Here is a 23,642-nt window from a genome sequence, read left to right as displayed (position 1 = left end):
ATTAAAATCTGATCTTGTCTCACCTAATTCGGCATATAATAGAGTTTGCGGATTTGTTTTAGGATGTCCATTTTCCACTCACCACTGTACAATGCATGATGCACTTCAGTGGCCATCTTTGAATGTGAGAAGGCAGATTCACTGGCTCCAATTTATATTTAAATGTACTTTGATTATCCTAGTTATCTACAACAATACTTTGTACTCTTTTCTTCAAACCACCAAGTTAGGCATTCGTCCAGAGTCAGACTTACTTTCTCGTTCCTTGTGTTAAAAAAACAATTGGTAAGAGAGCATTTATGTTTAAAGCCCTATTAGACTGGAATAACTTGCCTGTATATATTAGATCCATTACTTCATTTCAGTTGTTTAAACAATCTTTATTATTTTATTTTAAAGTAGATTGCACATGCTATCATTGAAACTGTTGTTGTTGTTATGTGTACTGTTGCTTATTTTTATTTATTGTTATTGCTATACATTTCTTTATTATTGTTATTGCTATAATTATTTTTTTTGGTGGTGTTTTGTTGTTTGCCTGTTTGCTGATGTATTGTTACTTGTAATCTTATGTTCCTTAAGTTGTAATTGTTTCATTGTAAGCACCCCCTCGAAAATGAGATGATACATCTCAAGGGGTTAATCCCAATAAATTCTAATATATAATATAACATACAGCTGGGATGCTGAACTCTGACCAGACGCTGATGTGGGAAGGCTGAGGAGGAGAGATGAGCAATAACACTGAAGACAGAGACAGAGAGACACTCCTCCTCAGTCAGTCAGAAGGGATATCAATACTGAGAACAGTAGCCAGTCATTGCTGTCAGGAAGCCACTCAGCGTATCACCACTTCTCCATCTCCAATTCACTCACGCTTCAAACTATATCCCTGGATCTCTGTCTACACTGTTAGACATTTTATTGTATTTTTGCGGTAACTTACTGGCAGCACTATTGCCAGTAAGTTACTGTAAGTTCCACTTTACAGTAGCTTACCTGTAAATGTGTTTTACGGTATGATGCCCTTACTGCAATTTTTTTTACAGTAAGATGGCCTTACCGCAATTTCATTTTACAGTAAGATACCCTTACCGCAATTTCATTTTACAGTAAGATGCCCTTACCGCAGTTTCATTTTACAGTACAATACCCTTACTGCAACTTATTTTTCAATTATTTTACACTATTAATGCTATTGAATTGAATAAATTCCAAAAAAGTTACTTGAGTTCATGTACATCAGCATATTTATTATTTACTATCACAATTAATTACATTCAATTTACTTATTGTGATGCAACATTTAAAAGAGAAATTCATGCATAACAAATAAAAGCAGATCATGACAATACGCATTTTTTTTTTCTTAAATCAAATACAAAATACACTAACAGTTCTCAGCTAAAACAAGAGGAAATTAAATCAAAAGGAAATGGCACCCACCTCTCTACTAATCCCAAAAAAATAACAATATACATTTGTATGATAAAGAACAATACAACAAAAGTTTACAAATAAATAACTGGCTCCTCCAATCACAGCAGATTTACACCCGATCATTGGCGTCAGGTGGCAGCAATTCCTTTCTGCTTATGGGAAGTAGAGAGAGAGAAACAGGGAGAAAGGGGAAAATAAATTAAAATAAATAAATAAATAAAAAATACATCCTTGGACATAACACACTCAAACAGCAAGTTCTACAGATTGTAGCACCAGCACCAGATTTGGTAGCACCGCACATGTAATATGAGCTTAATCACCGTCTTTCTTAAAGGTTCTCTAAGCGATCCTGGGTGACGTCACTTCTTGTTGACGTTCGAACTATTGCCAAACAAAACGGAGGCTAGCTAGACCCTCCCTCCTCCTCATCCGCGCACTAACAACCCAAACCCCACCCCCAAATCCTTCTTGTCGGTTATTGGCTGGAACACTGTTTGTTATGTTGTGGTGCGGGTTAGTCCAGTTTGTTTTTGTTGCTGTTTGTGGAGCCTGGGGTGTCTACAGAGACCGCGTTTTTTTAGAGTGTGTTCAGGAGACAGATAGCTAGCGGATAGTGAGGAGATATTTGCAGTATGTGACAAAAAAATGTTTGGCCTAAAAATGTGTGACATCGCTTAGAGCACCTTTAAATTTAGACTTTTGTCTCAGTGCATGCGTTGTTTTAGTTTGGCAGGGTCGCCACTAGCTTAGCTTAGCATAATGAATGGAATCTTTTGTTGCCAGCTAGCATGTTCTGAGTAAAAGTGATATAAAAAAAACACCTAATTACTTCTTGTGGCCTGCGTATTCACAACGAGTACAAATAGCGATGCAGATTAAGACTAGGCGATTTCCTAGACAGATTTTGACTTGGGACTATATTAGGGTGAAGCACAGAAGAGGGTGACTTCTCAGACAGTCAAGATCCAGAACCATACCTCTATGAACCAGAGTTTTCAGAAGAGGAGCTGCGTGCTTTGGAAATAGAACAACAGGAGAAGGAGGTTGCGATCGCTCAACAACCTGAGGACGTGAGGATGAGAGCCAACACAAACTGGTGGTGTGAGTGTGGGGGAATATGCCAACCTATGCCGACTGAAATAAACTCAACACAATCCAAAAGCGAAGATACTCGGTGCAGGTCACGCCGGTAAGTTGACAGATTTCATGTGTTGCGTGATATCTCTGCGCCCAAGTAGCAGTGCTTCGCCTGTGCTTCACCATGATATAGTCCCAAGTCAATATCTGCCTTGGAAATCACCTAGTCTTAATCTGCATCGCTATTTGTACTTGTGAATACGCAGTAGTAATTAGGTGTTTTATTTTTTATCACTTTTACTCAGTACATGCTAGCTGGCAACAAAGGATTCCATTCATTATGCTAAGCTAAGCAAGCGCCGACCCTGTCAAACTAAAACAATGCATGCACTGAGACAAATGCATTTGCCCACCTATCTAAATGTAGGAAAGACGGTGAATAAGCCCTATTTTAAAAAACGGTGGAGTGTTCCTATAAAAGAAAACTCCGGTGAAAAATAAACCTAGGGGTAATTAGCACATGGTTACAGAGTAGATCGTTCTCTGGGATGCGTTTTCATGATAATCGAATGTAAAGAGTTTTATCTCTAAAAACAGATTAGCTTATAACGCTAGTATATGGGGCAGAGAGTAAGTTTAAGTAAATCGCTAGTTAATACCACTAACAAGGCTCAAAATAGCCTCACACTACCACGGTAGCATAATGAGGGTCCTTACATGCAAACCGAAGCATTGAGAACTTTGTAAGTGTACAAACAGTTTAATAAGAAGATACTTAATAAAGACAGTACATTACACGTATTCAGACACAGCCATCTTGGAAAACAGTCTCGACAAGTCGAGCAACGAACGCTGTGCTAAGTGATATGAACTGTGACTTGTTCATTTTTGTATTATTATTTGTATTTATTTATTTTCTCTGTTGCGTTCAGTGCTTTCTTCCGGAAACAACAGAAGATTCCAAGTCACAGTTCAAATCACTTAGCATGGCAATCGTTGCTCGACTTGTCGAGACTGTTTTCCAAGATGGCTGTGTCTGAATACGCGTAATGTACTGTCTTTATAAAGTATCTTCTTATTAAACTGTTTGTACACTTACAAAGTTCTCAATGCTTCGATTTGCATGTAAGGACCCTCATTATGCTACCGTGGTAGTGTGAGGCTATTTTGAGCCTTGTTAGTGGTATTAACTAGCGATTTACTTAAACTTACTCTCTACCCCATATACTAGCGTTATAAACTAATCTGTTTTTAGAGATAAAACTCTTTACATTCGATTATCATGAAAACGCATCCCAGAGAACGATCTACTCGGTAACCATGTGTTAATTACCTTTAAAGGATTCACGGACACCCTGAGAACAGCAGGGACAAATATTTAATGGAACTGCAAAAATTGTGTACTGGTGTTGGTGTCTGACTGATTGTGGTGGCCTGTCCGGGCCAATTTTTTGTACCAGTCCAGCACTGCATAAGAAACTTACCTAATTTGATGTTCTCCACTCAATTTCGGTGAGCCTCTGCAGAAACGTTGCTACCCGGGAGTTGATGGCAGTCACCTTTCTCTTTACAACACCTCCTGTCTTTCGACTTGTGTCAACTTTGGCCGTGCACAACCTCTTCAGGGTTGATCCTTAAAAAGAATCTTAAAACAAACACAGGTCTTACATTTTCATATTAACACATACAGTAGTCATCTTTAAAAGCGGCCCTCTAACACTGCACAGTTATACTAGTGAACTCACTCAAAGCCCAGAGAGAAGGAAATTAATAGTGGAAAAAAAGTTGTTAGTTTTGTGTTTTTTTTGCAAACAAAAAATATTCTCGTCGCTTGATAAACTTAAGATTGAGCCACTGTAGTCACTTGGAATATATTAACGATCTCTTTAATAACTTTTCTGGGCCAGCAAGATTCATTCCCTCTGAAAGCCTATGGTGGAGTGAGACAGCTCTCAGATTTCATCAAAAATATCCTAAATTGTGTTCGGAAGATGAACGAAAGACTTACATGGTTGGAACAACATGAGGGTGATTTAATTACTGACAGAATTATCAATTTTGGATGAACTAACCCTTTAAAGTATTATTTAAATCATTTTATATTTTTATAATCAAAACCTTCTATTTAAAACATTAAAGTACGCGTGAACCGGAAGTTGCAAACGACTTGTCTCCAGTGTTGTGACGTATTTCCCAGTGAAACAGAATATTGAACAGAGGGCAGGGTTTTACTTTAGCGCTCCTCCTCTCCGTCTCTCGCTCAAAGCAGAGTAACGGTCTGAGGGGAGTGGTTAAGCGTTTTCCAACCCAAGCCGTCAAGCCTACATCATCAGAAAAGGAACGCCATTTCAGACCGGAAGTAACTTTTCAGACTTTGATTAGATTACCACGGCAAACTATTTTTTCTGTGTATTAACTTGCACGGATTCATTGTTCACCACAAGACTAGTAATATGCGCTAACAAAGTAAACAGGGTCAATCTTGATTTTAATGCTGACTTTAATCTCATAACACTGTTATCAATAATTTAAATGCATTCCTGCCACTTCTGAGGCTCATTTAAGTCCCAGTGAACCGGAAGTTGCAAACAACTTTTTTCCAGTGTTGTGAAGTATGAATTTTGTTGATTCTGATTTAATTTGATTGATATCTTATTCTTCCTGATTGTGTTGTATTATTATACCTCAATTTATATTAATTTATAAATTTGACATAAAGGGCCCTATCATACATTTAGATCGTTAAACCAGGGCCCAAAATAAGACACATTTAATATGGTTAAATGAATAAATTAAAGAAAGCGTAGGGCCTGCAAGGCTCCATTATCACATAATGCATCTGATAGTTACTCAAAACATATACTTACAAAGCCAAAGACCCTCAGTGCTGTGGTTCTTAAAAGAGCCTTTGGGCTGTAGTTAGCTCCTGTTGACACAGACAAAAGAGAAAAAGAAGAAACATTATTTTTTCATCGATGATTATTGGCTAATGACTATATGTTATGAACATGATTAATCACAGATCTATGACTGCTAGATTGATCACTTACACATTCAGATGACAATCGACACTGAAAAAAGAGAGAAGAGAATATAACTTTTTAGCCTACAACATGCAGGAGGGAGAGGGGGAAGGGATAGGGGGGCCGTTTTACCAATAATTAGCATAGCATTTCTAAAATATTTTGCAATGAAAATGTATCAATTAATCTATTAGCCTGCCTTTATATTGCGTTAAAAAGCGTTACTATTTTAAGCATGTCTGTCCTTTGCAGAGTGAATCCAGCACGTGTGATACTATTATGTAAATTTAGCTGTCACTTCAGAAATAGTTTGCAGCTGTCGGTCCAATACATCTCTTACATCGTGTTTACACTTTGTTAATGAGAGGATTCATATTCATATCACATTAATATTCATTCTTTATTGTCCTCAATAGAGGACATTTGTTCGCGAGCCCGAAATTCGCGAGCCTGCATAAATCGACAAGAGACCAACAACTACCGGTAATCTGTGATTGGCTACTGCTGCTCACCGCTGCAAAACCCGTTGTAAATGGATTAATTTTCCGTTCTCCAGAGCGTGAACACAAATAAGCACAAATATACACTGGGGCGTTTGGCAAATCTGTTGCGCCAAAATATTATTACAGTATCAATTGAGGGTGCTCTTGCTTGCGTTTGAGGGTGCATAGCACTCCCATAGAATCGGCCTGGAGCGAGAGCGCGAGAGAGTGCCTTTGAAAAAAACGCGCTAGGTAACTTCAAAATAGCCTAACGTCACACACATTTACGGTATTTTTTTAAATGACGAGTAAAATATGCCTTAACTGGTCGTAAAAATTACGGAAAACCATTGTTTGTGTAAATACTAGATTGGGTCCATCGACTGGAAAAGGCAGTCAGACATAATGGGATATGAAAGCGGCAGTTTTTGAGGAAAACTAAGTTCCTTCAGACTGTCCTTTTAGTAATAATAGCCTATTAGATTGTATTATTTACTTTCTTCATACATTTAGCTATATTTAATTGATATTGGTAATAGTTTACGCTGTAAAAGTAACATAAAAGAAATTTGTTCAGTTAAATTAGCCTACTTACCTCAGAAAAACTCACAGCTGGCGTCTGTGGCGATCCACTCTCAGCAGGGACGTCTGATAAGCGCGCGCTTGACACACAAACCCCTGTTTACATTCTGCGAGGCTGTTGCGCGGGCTCTGCACGCGAGCAACAATTAAAATAGTAATTTTATAAAATTATAAAAAATAAGGTCTAATGTCTATGTATGGGAACCAGTTTTTTGAGAAAATTCTAATATAAAAATGACTTATAAAATGACATAGAATTAAAATAAATCCTTCCATCCACGTGTTTTTTATTTAACTTTTAAACATACAGCGTGTGCATTGCTTATTGAGAATGCAGATTCATGATTTTCATCTGCAGAACACAGGGGAAAAAACTATAAAACATTTTTATATGACATTTTAATAGGCCTAACACATTAATACAATATGCATAGCCCTATGAGTAGCCTAATACACGTTGTGTACACAATGAACACAAGTGCAGTCATCCCGCGAATTATAAGGCAATGATTAGGCAAGTTAGGCAACTATATTAATATATATATATATAGGCTATATATTGTGCAAAAGTTCATGTATTTCAGTAATTCAAATTAAAAGGTGAAACTAATATATTTAGTATATAACTATGATTATACTTTTCAGAGGGCCGACATTTCTGTATTTAAAATCCTTTTTTAATTTATTAATGTATTGATAATTTTTTTTCTTTTTTCATATTTTTATTTATTTATTATTATTAAAAAAAAATTCCTGTATAGTGCTTTGCATATATGCCAATTCATATATACTGCAAAGAGGCAGGCCTTGTCAAAAGAAGCCTACACACTTCAAGAAATCTGTCTTCTTCATTTACAGTAGCACTACTGCTTTTGCGTAAACAGTAAAGTACTGTAAATTACCATATACAGTAAGTTACTGTAAATTTCACACAAAATACCCACAATGCAGTGCATATTACAGTAGTTAACCGTAAATAATATAAGTGGTATTTTACTGGGCTTTTTTGCGGTAAGTAACTGTAAAATTACGGCAAAGTCTAACAGTGTATGCTCTCGCTAATGAAAAGTGTTTGAAAGCAGGGGTGCATCAGCGGATCCGTCTATCAGTGGATATATTAGGGATCCGCAGATACTGTAGACGCCTGCTTTTAAACGCTCTCGTGTGTATCTGTCTCTCGATGAAGAGCGCCAAAGATGTCAGTGTTGATCATTGTAGCCAATCACAGACATGTGTTGAGCGCGTGAACACAATGACCAATCGGGAGTTTAAAAATCTGCTCAACAGCGCTCAAAATGCTAGAGGGAAATGCAGGTGTCACAGGTTTCAATTTCAGTACCAACTTGGTACCTTGTTTCTGGCACCGTTATGCTTTAAAGAAATAATCCACTTTTTTTGGAAATAGGCTTTTTTTCCAGCTCCCCTAGAGTTAAACAGTTGAGTTTTACTGTTTTCGAATCCATTCAGCCGATATCCGGGTCTGGCGGCAGCACTTTTAGCATAGATCATTAAGTTTTAAATAGGAAAATTATCTAAACTCTTTGGTTATGTTTTTGAGAGAGATGCTAACGGTCTAATCAGATTCAATGATCTATGCTAAGCTATGCTAAAAGTGCTACCACCAGACCCGGAGATCGGCTGAATGGATTCGAAAACGGTAAAACTCAACGGTTTAAAAATGAGCCTATTTACAAAAAAAAATGTTCCTTAAAAGCATGCAATTTGCAAGGTAGGGCCTCCATGAAGCAGATTTGTTGGTCCAGCGCATTTGGAGGGAATTTGGAGGCCGAGGCAACACCTTGAACTCTTTGTCATGTTCCTCAAACCATTCATGAACAATGTGTGCAGTGTGGCAGGGTGCATTCTCCTGCTGAAAGACGCCACTTCCACCAGGGAACACCATTGCCATGAAGGATCTGCATCTAGGCCAGAGGTGTCCAATCCTGCTCCTCAAGGGCCACTGTCCTGTAGTTTAGCACCATACCCAATCACACACACCTGAACCAGATAAGCAAGGTCTCACGAGGCATACTGGAAACATTGAGGCAGGTGTGTTGAGGCATGTTGTAGCTAAACTCGACAGGACAGTGGCCCTCCAGTTTGACACAAATTGCCTACCTCAGTCTCCAAAGTAACATCCACATGACTGCCAGTACTCAAGGTTTCCCAGCAAAACAAGGATAAGAATAACAAAAATAACTGCCTCTGCCTTCTTCCGATCCTGTTGCCATCTCTTCCCTGGATAAACGACGCACAGAGCCTGGTCATCTATCTGATCTATTAGAAAACGGGATTTATCAGACCAGGCAATCTTCTTTCATTGCTCCATGGTCCAAGTCTGACACTCATGCCCCAATTGTAGACGGTGGACATCATAGGCAGTCTGTACAGTTTCCGGCTACACGGACAGATACTCCGCAAACTGAGATGCACTGTGTGTTCGGACACCTTTCTTTCATGTTCTGTGTGATTGGACCACGGCGGTTTAACCTTTGCTTCCCACATGCATCAATGAGCCTTGGGCAGATTGTCCCTGACGGAGATTGTCCTTCCTTGCACCACTTTGGTAGAGACCAACCACTGCAGACCAGGAACCCCCCAAAAGACCTGTCGTTTCGGAGAAGATCTGACCCATTCGTCTAGCCATCACTATTTTGCCCATGTCAAAGTCACTCAGATCTGTTTCCGACACATGAAATTCAAGAACTTCTGTTCACTTGCTGCTTAAAATATCCCACCCCTTGACAGGTGCCATTGTAACGATATAATCAATGTTATTCACCTATCACCTTTTAATGTTCTGGCTGATCAGTGTTTTTTGTATATGCATTATATTTACCACAAAAAAAAAAAAAAAGTCTACAATTGTGTGATTGTCACACGAGCATCCACAAGAAAGATGTTGTAGGTGCGTTGTGAAGCTTGCTCGAGAAGCGACGGTCCTCCATGCTTCCCTGTTACTTCTCGCGCAAATGATGAAAAACTATCCCCCCCAAAAAAGCTCAAATCAAATATCAACATCTTAACCAAGTTCACAAATTGGAGGTGGGACTACCCGTTTGTCTGAACAACAAAAGACGGTAGTGGGACTGTTTGAAAAATTAGTTCGTAAAGTAATTATTTTTAAAATAATTATTTTTGCAATTCAGTTATATGTCTAAGGGTACGTTTACACGACAACGATATGCTTAAAACGGAGACACAGATCCGTGAAAACGACTAAAAACACTGTATTCTGCTGCCAGGCCATTAGATGGCGATGAAACACTATAGATTGAACACGTAATATGCATGACGCCATCGTCTTCCGAGATTTGCTTTTTATGTTGTTTACACGGAGGAAAAGTTTGCGCTTGTTTTTAGGCACCCAAAACACTGCTTTTCGTGTAAATAAATGGCCAAAACGCATATAAGTTTTACGCTTTTAGTTGAAAACGGTGTCGTGTAAACAGGCTGGGGTCTCGTTTTAAACTAGATTGTTTTAAACTAGATGAAAAAATGCATGCATCACTCAAAAAAGTGCAATTTGGCTATCTTTTTTTTTTGTACAATTTCAAAGCATCAAAAAAAACAATAAATGTAGATGTTAAAGTGTTGTAATGTTCTCTACTAGTGACTTGTTTATCCCTGTCTGATGAATTGGTATGTTACTTGTAACCGAATTCATTGATCAGGTCGCTAATTAAAGCACAGCCACTAAAAATATCTAAAATATCTAAAAATGTATGTAAAGTATTATGTAAAAATGTAAGGCAAAAATCGAGTCAACAGTAATCAACTGTCTGTAATTTGGGGCAGGACTGAAACAGGTCGTCCCAGGAAATAAAAGAAAGAGATGGAGATACGGAGAGAAGAGATGCCAAGAATGAATGAATGAGACAGTAAGATCCACAATGAAAGACAGGAGACAATAAAAGCCCACAAGACAAGTGTTTATCAGTGGCTTCTTATAGCCGTTGAGAAACCCAAGCCTCCGAAGAACCAGATACTCGTCCTCCTCCTGTGCCGAGGAATGCTGGGATAAAAATACTTCTTTGCAGCCAGCCGTGGGGGTGAGGGTGTGTGCCGTCACACCAGGGTGCAGACCGGAGGTAATTTAGGGTACCGTACTGAGACTGTGGCTCGCAAAGTGAGCACCACCCATAATAAGCGTCTGTTTTTCTGTAAGTGGACATGCTTGAGCTGCATATTACACCATTAACTATGACCACATAAACCTGCACTGTAAGGAAAAGACAACCTGTACCCGGATTTAAAAACATTGCGGGACAGAAGAGCCTCGATGAGCTGAAGGATTGTATCATGAAGGATTATCGCGGACTTCAGTTTTCTCAGAGACTATAGTAAATGCATTAGAAATATGAAAGTTATGTTACTGTACCATTAAATACAATTTATTTGCATTTACTAGAGCTCTCAGTTGATTCAAATATTAACCTGCATAATTTTGTAACCGTTAAAGTGTCATGAAACTCCCATTTTAGCGCTGATGATTCACACCTCAGATTTGCAAAAAAGGTTCTTGAAATGGGAGTGTAAAAGCCCCGATATACACACACAAGTACTTTTTTTCTTCTTCACTCGGGGGTAAAATTAATTTTGAAATACCTGAGCCGCATTATACTTTTAAAAAACATCCGACACCACCCAAAGTGGAACAAACATAATTTTGACCTGATTTTGTTTGAAATTACGTTACACCAGTTCAGTCTTTGATTTCGCTTGAAGTATATCGGAGCCTTAAAGGGTTAGTTCACCCAAAAATGTCATTTCTGTCGTTATTTACCCTCATGTCGTTCCAAACCCGTGAGACCGTTCATCTTCGTAACACAAATGAAGATCTTTTAAATGAAATCCAAGAGCTTTCTGAAGCTCTTAAAATATCTTAATTTGTGTAACGAAAATGAACGAAGGTCTTACGGGTTTGGAACGTCGAGGGTGAGTAATTAATGACAGTATTTTTGGGTGAAGTGAACTATGCCTTTAGAGCTGTGGAGAAGTGGGAATGCAGACAGAGTGTGGGAAAACACACGTTTTATACAGACGAATGAATTTAAACAGAATTTTGGAAATATTTTTATTTTTTTCAAATGGTTCAAAGAAATCTGTTCTACAAACCTATTTGACACATCAACTTCAGTAAATCTATTGCTGGAGATGTACTCCTAAATAGCCCCAAAAATAAAAAAACAAATATTCATCATCTTCCAGGAAACATGATAAAAAAAATATTGAAGACTCAACCAGCACTCTTGGGCCTATTCAAATTTCTAACCAATCGAATGCTTGCAGATTAAGTATGTTGCTCCCACGACTAGCAATGGCAAGTAACAAACGGCTGAGGTGTAAATTTAAGGATACAGTCTATCCAAAACAGCAGCACTTTGAATGAATGAGGCATTTATATAGCGCTTTCATATATACTACTGTACACCCAAAGCACTTTACAATCATATCAGGGGATCTCTCCTCAACCACCACCAGTGTGGTAGATGTATTGATATATTCCAGCCCAGTTTCCTGGTTCAATAGGAAATACACCAACACAAGTAGGCTAAACTGTGCTAAAACCATTTCACAGAAATTTCTCGCACCTCGCATCGTCAACTGCATTTTATTGTGAAGCACGTTTTACTCCAGAGCGCGATCAACAGGGGTACGCGTAACACAGCGTGGCCAGCTTGGCTCTAGAGAAGAGTGGCAGATCACCCAGTGATGGTGAGAGGAAGAGGCCCTGGAGAACAGCTGAGACTCCCAGTATGACTTTCCTTCCTGCCAGAATCCCTCCTCCGGGCAAAACACAGACAGCTACATTCCCTCAGGCTAGTGCTAATTCAGTCACGTGACCATGGTGGCGGCATCAGCTACACGGTCTCTCTTCTCATTAGCAGCACTGAAAATGTATTGGCATAAAATAATCTGGGAATGAAAGAGGAGTAGGCTATAATTTTCTGAAGTAAACATACCACTTCGATGCTAATTTTGTCGATGGTTGCCAGGGTGTTGCAGTGCGGTTGCTAGGTCATTCACGCCAAGGTTTAATACTTAATATTAGGGGTGTCAACAAACCACTAACCTCGAAGTGTGAGCAACTGAATTGTGAAAGTGATTATGAAACCATAACATAATTGTCAAGTTTACCAAAACTTACTGCACATTTGAAATTAACAATTTTTTATCAATGACTTCTAAATGCTACAGTGTAGTAAATAAGAGGAAGTGTAAAGATATACCCAAGAGCTCATTCTAATGGGTTTCCGACTTCATCCAATCAAGCGAGGAAAGACGCCAAATCTCACCCGTCGTTTGGCATGAAGGAAAATGGAGACAAGCCAGATATTGCGAAAAGGATTTTATCACCAAGAGTTAAAGCGATAGTTCACCCAAATATGAAAAATCAGTTATCATTTACTCAATCTCATGTCGATTTAAGCTTGTATGATGTTATTTTTTATTTGTAGCACTATGGGATACATTGTGAAAGTATTTTATGAAATTCTTCTCAATACAGCACCAATAACCACGTCTATCAACCGTGACAATTCTCCTTAAGTCTTCCGAATACTGATGATAGTGAAGAACAGAATGGAAATTACTGGAATAATTCCCCCCTAAATCAAACATATAACATCAATATAACAATGTACTCTCCCTTATGTTGTACGAAACCGTTTTCTGCGGAACAAGAGGATATTTTAAAGAATGTCCCATACAGTGAAAGTCAACTGGGTTCAGTGTCATTTGGACCCCAATACTCTTCAAAATATCTTATTTTGTTCCGCAGAAGAAACAAATGCATATCATTTCGGAATTACCAGTACATGAGGGTGAGTAAATGAGTTTGATGCATTAAAGTTATTCATTTATTCCCCACATAATCTTTGAAATCCGTGTTACACATTAATATTAAAAAAAGGCATAGCAATGCAATATGCCAAATTTGATGCCGTAATCTTCAAAACATTAAAAGCTAGCGTCAGCCCTAGCGTCCACACAGCAGACATGCTTACCTGGCGTAGATTATCCACATTATAACTAATTCGATCAAATATATTTTCCAGAATAAGAGCATAAAGTACAATTGAAATGACAAGGACGCTTTTCATTTTTAGCGAACTATTCCTTTAACCTAATTCATGAAGGGTGAAATGGCTCATGAAATCACCATTTACCCCAATTTAAAACGTGAATGAAAAGCCGGCGTTGTGCAGTTCCTCAATTACTACGTTGTGAATCTCAAGCCAAACATGCTTGAACACACACACACTCAAGGCCGTGTTAATGGGGCGAACAAGACCAGGACGTTTCATTGATGAAATGCAGAAAATAGGTCATTGTTGCATATGAAAGCATCACTGCCACATGGTTGGTCTCCTGATGGAGAACAACGTTCCCTTTCATCGGTTTAAACTGTCCGTGGTAAACGTATCCTGAGATCTTACCAGCCCAGCTCCAGGCTCATCATCCCGCATCGCCACAAATCCCAGAAGCTGTGGACAGATTAGCGTGATCGCTAACTCAAGCAAGGTCAACAGTAGATTGGGAAGCGTTAATCTGGGCTAATCCAAACGGACATGCATCAGGGTGCAGATGTCCCGCTGAGCCGGACCCGTCCATTAACTCAAGCCTGATCCTTTTATCTCTTCACTACGCATCTTCCCCTCCATCACTCTCTGGCTCCTTCCCACCCCATGGGAAAAGTAAAAGCAGCCCAGGAATCAAAACGGTTTCTCTTATGTGTACATTTTTTTCAATTACTTGGTTGTGGACAGGTCGCTCTGGGACCCAAACACTGCAGAGACGCTGCAACCGCTGGAGAAGAAAAATTTAAAAATGGAAGAATCATCATTTAATTTGGGCTTATTTTGGATAATTTTTATCTCATGGACTCAATTAATAGACTACACTACATAAAATAAGTTATTTCAATTGTCTATTTTGCCCTGCCCAACATTTTTACAACATTAATTTTTATTTTCTTGCAATTTTGACAAGCAGAATTCACAACCAAATGTCTAGAGAAAAACCAGATTAAATGTGCAAGGCATACAAATCGCATGTAAATTATACACAAGTAAGATATAGCACTGATCCAACATGTGAACTACAAGCTATCCCTAACCACTCTAGAAACCGATACCAGCATCGATCGAACGCCAATACAGGCAATTCTCATGAAAACATGAACACGGGCTGAGAAGAAAAAGCCCAGGTAAGCAGAATGACTAGGCCTCGTTATGTAAAGCAAACCCGAGCTCCATTAAAGCTGCGAGCAGCGATGAACCATGAATAAAGATCTGCATAACACGTCATATTCCTCAAGGCTGGAGATCGTTTTCATTTGAATTACATTGATTTCTTTCAGGCCTACTGGTTCAGGAGCCTGCGGAGAGCCGGTGTGACCTTGAGAGGAAAGCAGGGAGGAAGACGGGGAGGAGGGGCTGAACGCGAGCTCATGCATCACATCAAGAAACACCCATCCCAGCCCAGGAGAGGTACTGCAGAGTTTAGCATCACGGACACCAGCGACTGATCCATTGACCGAGGCGCACAACTACAAGGAAATAGTTTCATGCAAAGCTCGTTACTAAGCAACTGGGTATTTAAGAAATTGCTCCCCACCCCCACCACCGATAATTATTGACACTTTGCAGCTTTGAGGAGAATATACATGCTAACTGGATTACAAAACAAGCCCTGATATACCGGGATATCTAAATGCTCTCAAATAAGAGAACAGAGAGCTTCTTCTCCTCCTCCTCAACCTCCCTCGGTGAACCAATTGTGTCAAGGGATGTGGAAATTTCCTCTCATCCTCTCAAGCAAAGGCTGTGAACCACAGCAAAGGTAATTTGAATATCGAATGAATGCGGATGCTACGTCATCACGGCCGTGAATGATTGACAGCCGAAACGTTCCAATAGAACGCGCGCGTTAATACTTGCTCGCCGAATATCGCTGCGACTAATCGCAATATTTCCAATGAAAGGATACTTTTTTTTTCTTTTTTGCGTGTGCGATGGTAAAATGTGTGTGTAAGGGGAATTTCTCAAATTTAGTTCAACTATAAAAGACGTTAAATTAACCTGTAGGAGAGGTTTACATGCGCACCTGTGAGTTCGGAGCCGCCATTCATCGAGTTACGAATAACAGACACGTAACCTATTCGTTTTAGCGTACAAATTATTCTCTCAATGCATGATTTCACAGCTAATGTGACATGCAGGCCTGCCGTAGAGAGCGCAGTGATGACATTCAGGAAAGCTATTCATAGACCTCGAGCTTCAAGTGAAACGGCAGGACACAAACGCGGAGAATATCTGCCATGCTGTTAAATTAAAATCCGATTAATCACAGAAATCCGCGATGTTTGACGACCGCTTAAGCGGATTCATCACGTCAATAAACCAATGTTTTGATTTAGCAACAGTAATTATGGTACGGTCATTCGTATAGGCTACTGCAGTAAGTGGAATCATATGTAGGCTTAGATTTAAAGTCGCATATTTAGGCTACTAGGCTACTAAACGCCTTCTATAAAGCTTTTTTTAACAGGATCGGTTTTAGCTGACTTCAGGTTTCTATAGTCGTATAGTCGTAGAATATGCGATCGATTTGCCAGCGCTTTTATACATGCATCTCGGGTTATGGCTTATGGATATGGTCTAAAATGAACAGTTTTAAATGGTGATATTAGTATGTGGCTTGAGATTGATGCATCTCAGTGAAATCTAATGCATGCTGAACTGCACATGCTGACACATTGTAACGGACTGTAAGGTAGAGCACAGAGCCATAAAGCTCAGTTCGCTGGGTTACAAATGCGTTTGAGAATCATTATCAATGCAACTGAGCTTTGCATTAGGGGCAATTCAGTCAAGAACAGTGTGTGTGTGTAGCCGTTTAATGGCACATTATGCGTGAAACAATACCTCAACCATAGGTAGATCATATTGGTGTCTGAACATCAGTTTTAAGGGCGTGCAATTGACACTTGTCAACACAAAAAACAAACACAAAAACGATTACTTACCCCAACTGCTCGCAGTGCGCCCGATGAATTCCCCCGTCCTTGGGTTGTAGATAAAATCTTTCCAACTCGACTGTTTATCGTCAGCTTTCTCCTCTTTGTTGGCCATGGTGTGGACAGGATGAATAAACCAGTTTGAGGACGGTAGATGTGGATAAATCTAAAGAAGCGTTGTTTCGGGCTTGCCTCGTTCGCGTTGTGAAATAAAAGAGGTGTGCGGTGTTTTCCACGCGGCTCGAGACTGCAGTGCGTCCGTCGCTCGCTCGAGCTCTTCACTGGCAGCGTTTGAACTGCGCTGTGACGCGCATGCGCGGTGGAGCCGCGCCGCATTTACAGGAGCCGCATCAAGCGCGTTCAACATAATTTGTACAAGGTTTACCGAAACGCCACGTAGTTTGCACACTGCGAGGCATAGAAAACGTACACTGAAACCTTTATAGGGACCCTGGAGCTAGTTATTACACTTTTTTCCCCTCTGTGACTATTTCACAGGTTGGGAATGAATTCATTTTTTGTGTAGGTATCTTGCTTGACTCGACTAAAAGGTGTTGAGCATGTCCGCCGGGGTAAATTGTCACAATAAGTATACCACTTTCTTAAAACATGAACACAGATCTAGTTTGTCGTCCAATTTATTTAGCCTAATGGTTTTCAGCTAAATTAAAAAAGTAAAACTATAAATTATTAGTATGTTAACATGGGCCCACACAAATACCAAATATGGTATTGGATATTTTGCTTCAGGTACTAATTCTAACTTTAATACTAAAAGAAAAACTTTGACTCAAAACCTTATTGCTACCCAGATGCTCTTACAAATGCTCATTATGATGATTAGAGGATAATGAATAAAAAAATAAAACAATGTAGTGAGTGCTTTTTTATTGATGTAGCTGCGGTATTGGCTATTTGGCTTGAGAATGACATCTGATCTCATTATTCTTTATGAACACGGTGTTCTACAATGACGTTTTTCTCATTATTTTGTTTTTGGTGTAATACAGGGTTGGAACAACACGAGGGTGAGTAGCCTAAATGATGACAAAAAAAACTATCCCTTTAAGATATTTCTGATATGCAATTACATAAAATAATACCATTCCATAATTCAAATATCTGTTTTTTTTTCTCACACAAAAAGCAATTTCTACCTAATAAAAAAAATTAAAAAAAAATTATATACATCTTAATGTATATGAATTCGTTTTCATGACTTTTCCAGGTCTTGAAATCACACTTTTATAATCCACTCATAGAAAATGCAGATTGTCCAAGAAGATAATGAGAACCCCGTTTTAATTTTTTATTATTTTATTTTATTATTATTTAAGATAACGAATTACAACTAGTAGTGTGATTTCAGATTACATCTTGATTTATAGATATTTTTAAATCTTATTTAAAAAAAGTTTTTTGTCTTATTTGAAATGATTTTACGCAATCTTGCTGCCCCCTACTGGGTCCTGGTCAACTGGTTAAAAACCACTGCTTTATGTTTTTTGTAAAATCTCTGAGATCATCCTCTCTTCCTCTTGCACTCAGCTAAAAATATTGATTTCTTTTCCAGTTTATGTAGAATTCAGCGTATTAGCGCCACCGGTGGCCGTTCAGGGAACTGCAGACGACAACCTCCTGCGTGTGATTCAAGGCAAACTTCTTTTTCGCTCTTTGCTTAGAAGTAAAACATTTGAAATGCCTTTGTAGCGAACATCCCAACACCGCGCACCCGGTGAGAGCAACGTTTGATGAATATGTGGAGCACTTTCTCTCTGAATAACAAATTAAACGCACAACCAATTCGACAGCGGTGAGAAAACAGCAGTGAGAGCATCTGATCGTAGTGATATGGATATGTTTGCAGCAGCTCTGCTATTCACAGGCATCATGTCCACATATGAGGTTATTAAAATTACACGGATTATATTTAAGACATAGACTATATAGATCTGTCTGAGACTATAAGTTTGAAATAATCTCTTTTCTTAACATGACACATTGACATTACAGTACAGAATGGCATTTTTCATCATTATCCTGAACATATAGGCTTTCGTTTCACGCGTCACTGAACGGAAGAGAGGCTCGCGGGAGCGCGTGTACACGTCACATCCTTTTGATTTTCCCGGCAAAAAACATCCGGAGTCCTTCACATAAAAATCAGTCTTCAGGCTTTCATACAGAACCTAGGAAGTCGGGAAGATCTCGTGTTTTTTTGTTTTTTTTGTTTGTTACACACATTGGCTATATAAAAAAGTGATTAATATGTGAACATTCTTACATATAGCCCCTTTAAGGAGATGTCCGATGCAGTTATACTACTGTATTTCAAGAATACTTAAAATCTGTTAAATTGCCATTACAGTAAATATTAGTTTTGTTAACCCATCACATTTAAATTGCATTGCTGCTGAAATGATTTACATTTTTGAATATCAAGGTTTAATAACTTGTATTTTTAATAATACCATATTATGGTTTTGAAGTATTCAGGTTCCCCGCCCCTAGACCACACCACACCAGAGGTAACCAAAATTATATGTTTATATATGTATACATGTACATACAGTTACATTTGCAAACCAAAATTCACATCAGTTCTGTTGAGTTGGATTAAAATGCCGACCCGAGTGGATCAGCGCTGTTTCCTTTACACCGGCCACTCTCAAATCCAACAAAAATGTGTTTTTAATCACTCACAACAAGACTAAATCTCCCAACATGCAACATTCACACAGCTTGAGGCAACGAGCTGCAAGCCATCCGAACCCAGAACGGCAGATGACAACCATCCATATTTAAATTTCCTTCAACTATTGTGATGAATGACAAGGAATAAACTATACAACATGACAAACATCACACTGAATCAACCTATAAAAAAGAACATTTTCCTTTTTTTTAATTTTTAATTTTTAATGTAAAGTCCTTCCAGTCGGTGAACGGATCAGGACGCTGCTTTCCGATCCCCACGGAGAAGAAAAATAAAGTGGCACTAGCCCACTGGACTACGCAGATACTGTCATATTCATATATGACCGAAATAAATACATGTTTGGAAAGAATTTGAAAGTCCTCCGGATGGGGAGCAGAGACAGGAAGTACACGAGAGGCATCTGTTAAACCTCACTTAATCGCTCCCTCTATGGCCTGACCTGTGGCTCTCTAGCCTGAACGGCACCACAGAAGTACAGTTAACCGGTTCCCCTGGAGCCAAAGACTCCTGGCGCTTTGCAGCCAAACTGGGAAAGAGGAAGAAACAGTGAGGGAAGTTAAAATGTGGTAATGTAGAGAGGAGTGGCAGCTTATTTCCTGTGTAGCGTTCTGCTCGGGGACCCCGCGCATCACTCCGGGGAAGAGGGGTTGTCGTCGTCTTCGTCCTCGTCGTCCTCTTCCTCGTTGAAGGAGCTGGGCGTCTGTCCGCGGGACTCTGAGGTGTGTGAAGGGGCAGCGCTGCTGCGACTGTGGACAAGAGAGAGAGAGAGAGAGAGTGTCATCGAACTGAAGCTGGCCTGGATGTGTGAGACACTGCGCTGGTCAGCGTACTGTACCTCGTGAGGCTGAGAGGCGTTCTGCTGGAGTTTCTGGCCATGTCTGTCGGGACAGAACCACACGTTTATTTAGACATTAGAAGACAAACACAAGAACCCTATTATAAAAGGCACGTCACTTTACTCTCACAGAACAGGAAGGAAGTCTGTGGCTGAAGGATAAAGCGGTGACTAATGCTTTTGAGAGCAAAAAAAGAAAAGAAAAAACAACAACATTGTAACAATTAAAATTGAGGAAAAATGGTCCATGAAACCTGTCCATGGAAATGTATTGTGAATAATTTCATTGAAAACATAATTAATTTTGGTTGTCCCTGTGCTTACGTTGATCATTTAGAGGCCGTAGAAATGTGCGTATCAAACATGATACAGTAACAGCAGGCATTATAGGGTTAAGCAAGTATTAGCTGCCTAGAAATGTTCATTACTGAGAAATCGAGGTTTGGTGAGTGTTAATTTTGGACTCTGCCAATATGTGACTTGCAGATTTTGTGGCAGATGGGGCATGTAGCTACAAACACATCACACTCTCGGCTCTGTGTGTCTTGTTACTGTCCTGCTTCATGTGAGATGAGCGGTGAAACCACAGTACAGTTCTGCATTAACTCGAGAGCTGTGGATAATTGGGAGCAGAATAATCCTTTACACAGAGATGACTGTAGTGAAGTGTCTTTTTTTGAAGAGACAAAGAAGCCATTTACAATCATGCATTTGCATCAGTAATATAAAAACAAGAGGAGTTATTTTAAGATCAATGATAAGTACTTCATCTATTCAAACTATATGCTATTATCTATCAGACCTGTGATATGTTGATGTTTGGGAGAGATCCTGTCAGGCACACGCATTCACACAAGCAACAGAGAAAGAATGGCATACAAAAAAAATAAAAAATCAGCAAAAATGAGGTTTAAGAGAAGTGTGACGTGAGGTACTTACTGGTGACATAAGCCTCCAGAGACTTGGGCACTAGAGATTTGGCCATGTTGAGGTTTTCTGGAGAGCATGTGCCGTTCTCAAGCCCCAAAGACATGCCCATCCGCTTCAGGATCTCCACGTCATCATGGATCTCAAATGTGTTATCAAAGTTAAAGAGGTATTCACACCTGTTTGGAGGAATGAGATTGTGTGTTCAGTAAAAGACTCACTTTATATGCTTGAGACATGTAAAACATTCATGTTTCACGTCATTATTGGGTTCTTTGATAATAGAATTGCGTATATTTTCGACGGCATTGCGTGAACAAACTAGTAAACCAGTAAGAAGCAGTTTGTGGAAAGAGTCGGACTTCCCATCACAACCACAACAAATGCTTGTGCTGAAATTAAACTTATATGGAAATAATGCTAAAAATGAGCGCAAACAAATGCTAAAATGATAGTATTAAACTGTATTCATCTTTTAATTAAAAAGACTGTGGAGGACATTTCTACAGAAGAGACATCTCGTACTTGTCACTGGAGATGGAGCAGTCGATGACGGTGCGCACGTCTGTGTTGAGGATGATGAAGGGAAGCTGGATGACAGATCCTGGAGGGGGAGCTGACTGGGACGACACCTCGCTGGCCTGGTTCCTCTGCACCAGATTCTTGAAGGCGATCTGCTGCTCGCGGGAAGACATGCACAATTCACCACACATGTACACAGAGCGTTTCAGCACCAAAAGGGCCCACTTATTATTAACGTTAAATCAGTCAGTGTGTTGATAAATACGAAGCTTTGAGTGGTCGTAGCACTAACACGCATACACAGACGCTAACTCATGTAAGACTCGGGGTGTGTGGGGGTTGGTCAAAGACTGGAACCGAGCCGATGCATTTTAATGTAGCGCTCCAGCAGTCCTTCCCAGCTGCGAGACCGCTGGAGTGCAAGTCCTGATCAATATCCCAAGGCCTTATCTGATCCGTCCACACATCACTGACTTCATCACCGTGATGTGTTGCGTGACACGGCGTATCACTTGCGCTCATCTATAGTACGTACAAACAGGCCGCAGTGATTTCCTGAGATTCTGTGTGCGGGCTTTCATTTGACTTCAGGAGATGGAAGATGGTCTCGTCTCACTTGAAAAAAAATGAATCAATAATAGGAGATTGCTGCTTTTCCACAGCTGGCCACTGTTAATGTCTCCTTCCCCCTCTCGAAAGCTGCTTTTACTCCTATATTCGTCTCTTCTTCTGAGGTAATGGAGCGAGGGTGGTCAGCGTTGATGGCACTAACTGGACAAAGATTTTTTTCAGCAGTTTTTGAGTTTCATGTTGCAGATGTGTGTTTTGTAGGGGTTGGAGAGAAAAATAAATTCGCTATTCAATGATTTAGAATCGATGTTTTTTTTCTGTTCATGTACAATGGCACGTGTGTATGCTAGAGACTGTTGTTTTCTGCTTACTGCAATTGCACACAAACACACACACAACCATCAAACAAGTAACTTTCGTAAGGTTGAAGCGAAACACAAGGGTGATCTCGGGCTTCATTGCACAGCATATGTGCTGAGAAACAAAAGGCGTCGTTTATGTTGTTTAAAATGCTGTAGTCCCATTTATGTTCAATACACAAAACTCCCTTACTGACAGACGGCTGCTTTCAAATGCTCACATGTGCTTTGAGTGTTTATTCTGAAGAACGCTTGTGGCATACGGCTGTGCGTGACTCTGTTTTAGCGGTTAAATACACTTGCATCTCCAAATGCTTTTATGATGCCAAATTAATGTAAACACTACGGTGGCCGAGAGAGCTAAACGCGCTGTAACTGAAGAAAACTCACGCAAACAGAAAAACACCACGTTTCTTTATTTGGTTGTGTATTTGAGTATTTGCAGCGCATTTCTGTGTGTGTTTGCATTGTGAGTATTTGCAGCACGTTTGTGTATTTGGTTGCGTTGTGAGTATTTGTAGCGAGTTTCTGCATTTGGTTGCGTTGTGCGTATTTGCAACACATTTACAAATTTGCTTCCTCTAAAGTACTAAAATGGATAGCGATTCTGGTACTTTAACATTTTACTCAAGTGGAATCAGAATGGGAATCGTTAAATTAAATGTTCTACAGATGATTCCCATATGCGGTGCTGTTTGTAATTTTTGCTGCGAGGTCGGAAAGCTTCTCACACACACACAAACACAAACAGGTGTGGTACAAACCTGTAATATTAGCTCCTCTAGCTGGGCTCTTTTCTGTCGGATTCTTTCCAAACGCTTCTGTTTTTCCAGCTGAAAGATGACCACACACACACACACACACGCAAACATGTACATATCTGTAAAGTATTTCTATATTTAGAGTACAGAAACACTCAGATAACAGATAAGGTGTATGAGCTGCTCCCCCACTCTTCCTCTCATCATCATCATCCTCCATTCAGCCTGTGTGTTTCCGTCTGTCAGGCAGCCACAGATGTGACACTAACAGATGGTGTCCGGCTTTACAAACACACACATTGTGTCCTCATTGCTAAT

At 39.6% G+C, this 23,642-nt stretch overlaps 2 protein-coding genes and 1 long non-coding RNA gene across 6 annotated transcripts in view; all 3 read right to left on the bottom strand.

Moving 5' to 3' along the window:
* atp1b3b (ATPase Na+/K+ transporting subunit beta 3b) overlaps nt 1-17,271 on the bottom strand; it is a 36,363-nt gene extending 19,092 nt beyond the window's left edge. The window contains exon 1 of the mRNA XM_079611296.1: nt 16,641-17,271. Within this exon, the coding sequence (XP_079467422.1) occupies nt 16,641-16,746 (106 nt within the window). The 5' untranslated portion in view covers nt 16,747-17,271. The remainder of the gene's footprint in view (nt 1-16,640) is intronic.
* LOC306997805 lies at nt 1,230-5,635 on the bottom strand. Its single transcript, XR_013797452.1, has 4 exons — nt 5,571-5,635; nt 5,388-5,446; nt 4,005-4,165; nt 1,230-1,589 (listed from the first exon to the last, which is right to left on the bottom strand). It is a non-coding gene; the product is annotated as an uncharacterized lncRNA (long non-coding RNA).
* Nucleotides 17,272-19,160: 1,889 nt separating the features above from the next.
* tfdp2 (transcription factor Dp-2) overlaps nt 19,161-23,642 on the bottom strand; it is a 48,390-nt gene continuing 43,908 nt past the window's right edge. For 2 of the 4 annotated variants that reach the window (XM_079609519.1, XM_079609520.1), the window contains 6 exons: nt 23,328-23,396; nt 21,638-21,789; nt 21,125-21,291; nt 20,186-20,228; nt 19,978-20,096; nt 19,161-19,876 (listed from right to left, as the gene is read on the bottom strand). In XM_079609519.1, coding sequence (XP_079465645.1) covers nt 19,979-20,096; nt 20,186-20,228; nt 21,125-21,291; nt 21,638-21,789; nt 23,328-23,396 — 549 coding nt within the window. In that variant the 3' untranslated portion in view covers nt 19,161-19,876; nt 19,978. Of the gene's footprint in view, nt 20,097-20,185; nt 20,229-21,124; nt 21,292-21,637; nt 21,790-23,327; nt 23,397-23,642 lie in introns of all 4 variants that reach the window. The other 2 variants (XM_079609518.1, XM_079609517.1) reach the window with 1 other exon arrangement.

Source organism: Phoxinus phoxinus, assembly GCF_949152265.1.
Source record: "Phoxinus phoxinus genome assembly, chromosome: 4".
Classification (NCBI taxonomy): domain Eukaryota; kingdom Metazoa; phylum Chordata; class Actinopteri; order Cypriniformes; family Leuciscidae; genus Phoxinus; species Phoxinus phoxinus.
Note: the sequence above shows the minus strand (reverse complement) of the source record. Positions and strands in the feature narration are given on the sequence as shown.